The sequence below is a fragment of the Colletotrichum fioriniae genome, assembly GCF_027942845.1.
Source record: "Colletotrichum fioriniae strain IMI 355084 chromosome Unknown scaffold_6, whole genome shotgun sequence".
In the NCBI taxonomy this organism is placed as follows: Eukaryota; Fungi; Ascomycota; class Sordariomycetes; order Glomerellales; family Glomerellaceae; genus Colletotrichum; species Colletotrichum fioriniae.
The window spans coordinates 1,611,417-1,614,298 of NW_027076842.1; the positions used below are offsets into that span (position 1 = coordinate 1,611,417).

The window sequence follows — 2,882 nt, forward strand, 5'->3', positions numbered from 1 at the left end:
GACTCAGACATCAAAGAATACCTACCTACCTAACCCAAGAGAGAAAAGAGCAACCATGAGAGCCACCAAGGCTGAATAATTAACATGGGTGTATTCCTTTTTAGAGCAAACCCACGGCCGGTCGCGATGCGCCCCCCGACATCCAGGGGGGCCCGCCAGCCAAAACAAGCCGTCGCTCGTCCTCCCCGAGACAAGGGAACCGTGACGTCTATAGCCATGTGGGAATCCCGAATTTGACCCCTCGTTCTTTCCCCCTCCACTCCCTTTCTCCCGCTAACCCGCCTACATCTACTGCGTAAATCTTGATCAGAGCCTCGCTTGGAGCACATTCACACCGTGTCCACCGCCCTCCAACCCGCTAAAGAAAGAGGCTCTTTTCTCCCCATCCTTACACCTTCACCTCCCACCCACCACCATGCGTCCAGTCCGTCCGTCATCTGGCCCTCGACTCGCGCAAGTGTATCATCTGAACCACCTCGCCTTCAGCCCCAAACCTCACCAGCAGACCATGGGCGCAAAGGCACGGGCGCGGAGGGGGATGCCACCAATCACATCACCCGTGCCCCTTTCCAGAAGCCTTCCATCCCAGATTTTGGCAGGTTCACAGATCGGATGATATGATGCGCGTCATATTTATCATTCGGCACCCACCACCCAACCCCCAAAAGACCTGTCAGCCAGAAAGCCCGTCGGCGCCGACAGAGGGCCGGCCCCATCGGCCGCGGGGGTGGGGGCTTGGCATTTCCTGTAACCCGCGGAAGGCTGTGCGGCGTGCCTAAGTATGTGGCCTCGCTGCCGCCCCTGGTGGTGGCCCTGCTTTGCTTCTCTACTCCTTTGTAGCATGGATTATGTTTACATTCCAAGTTGTACCTGATAATAATAATAATAACAACACAGTTCGTCGGCATCGTTGACGACAGAGTCGCACTGCATCAGAACCCCGCGTTCCGCTTGTGCCGTTCCCTGCGTATCGCGCCATCCATCGTGATTCCTTTCATTCCCCTGGGAGGTGTCAAAAAGATCAGCCCTTCCCGCCGTCGCAGAGCCCCAATCCTAATTCTATACAATGTATGAGACCCTCGCTTATCCCATTGTGCCCTGTTTTGCACTATACCAAAGAGAAAGAAGAACCGTTCGACGCCAGTAACACACACAGACATGCACATGTCATGTCCCTGGCGTGTCTCAAAACATGTGCCCCAGAACCCAGACGCCGATCGCTATGCGAACCTCTAAATGCAACTCCGTCAATGCCCTCGCCGGCCTGACGGCACCACCGCCATTCTTCTTCGTCTCAGACGGCACCGGTGACGGCGCCGCCGCCGTCGAAGGCACATCGATTGTCGTAATCACCGTCGGCCCAAATGGGTACGGGAGAGTAATCGTCGAAACGACCACGCCAGACGGACCAATCGTGATGGTCTCGCCGCCAAATACCTTTGTCGTTGTACCCTTTCCTGGCCCCACCGTGAAGCTTGTGCTGTCTACAACCACCACCGATGCTCCAACTTGCGTGACTGAGGCGCCGCCCACGATCTCGTAAGTGGTGTCCGTTGCCTTTGCCCCGGGCCCTCCCACAGTGATGTTGCGCACAGAAACCCCCGAGGGTCCTATTGAGATGGTATCATCGTCTACAACCTTTGTGATGACTGTTGAAACTAGTCCGTATGTAAACGTGGTCGACCGAATGACGACCACGGACGGGCCGATGGCAGTGATCATCTCGCCGCCTGCCACGACGATCTCCGTTTGGACCGGAGACGCGCGGCTGATCGAAACGGTTCGTTTAGGGACGGCCACCACGGATGGCTGGATTGTAGTCTTCTGCCCATCGATCACGGTCGTTAGTGGAGCAGCACGGCCGGATGAAACAGTTTCCCCGGGGGCACCAGCCGCTGATGGCACAAGTGTGATGGTTTGCCCCTTCACCACCGTCGTTACCGGAGCTGCACCGCCGATTGGAGCGTTTTGATCCGGAACAATGACGGCGGACGGCTCAATGGTGATCGTCTGGCCTTCCACCACAGCCGTTATGGGGGTAGCCTGCACCCCAAACGTCGTCCCACCGACGACAACAACGTTTTGCGTTCCTGCGGGCGCAATCACAATAGGCAAGTCGCCCACCACCGTGCTGGATGGGACCATGGTGCTTCGACCGACGTTGCCGGGCCGATCAACGACCGTCCCACCGCCAATGACCTCGCTCGGGTTAATTGTGAATTCATCGCCGTTCACCGTCACCTTGGTTGTCCCTGAAGGGTCGTTCTGCGTAAAAGTTTGGTCGTTGATGATGATCTTGGTTGGGGCTACGGTGATCATGTAGGTCGCCTTGGGCGGTTCCTTGGCACTTTCACGTGGCGAGCCAGGTGGTCTCGGATCGTTATTGGGTGGCTGGCTCGAGGGCGTCGGTTTCGGCGTAGGCTTTGCTGTGGGTTTCGCAGATGAGCGTCTGTCTTGCAGGGCTTGTGTCTCAGGATCGTGACCGTATCGGGGTGTACTGATAGGTGAGAAGACCACAGAAGGATTTTTGGCCGTGGTGACGAAAGTGACAGTCGTTTCTGGACCGAGAGTTGAACTGAAGGTTGGAAACTGAGGAGCTTCGGTCGTGCAAATGTCCACACCATCGTCTGAGGTACACGAAACACTCGCAGACACTTTTGTCTTCCCCTTGCCTTCCTCCAGACCCGCAGGACTGCAGGTGATTGGGATCGTGATTTCGGGTTCCGGTGGAGTGTAATCCGTTGGATCCCCGAAGATTGTCGTCGTTGTCGTGTATACTATTGACCAAGTTGTCGGTACGGCGCCCTGCGTAGTCGATATGCAGACAACAGGTGGCTCGTAACCACCCTTGAGTGTCAAAGTCACATAATCCCCACCGCCAT

At 56.5% G+C, this 2,882-nt stretch overlaps 1 protein-coding gene across 1 annotated transcript; it reads right to left on the bottom strand.

Annotated features, from left to right (window-relative positions):
* Positions 1-1,185: 1,185 nt before the first annotated feature.
* Positions 1,186-2,882, bottom strand: N0V96_005856 (uncharacterized protein; the record flags this gene model as incomplete). Its single annotated transcript, XM_053189524.2, has 2 exons — positions 1,186-2,847; positions 2,877-2,882. 2 exons carry the CDS (start codon positions 2,880-2,882, stop codon positions 1,186-1,188), a joined length of 1,668 nt encoding a protein of 555 aa, XP_053052977.2.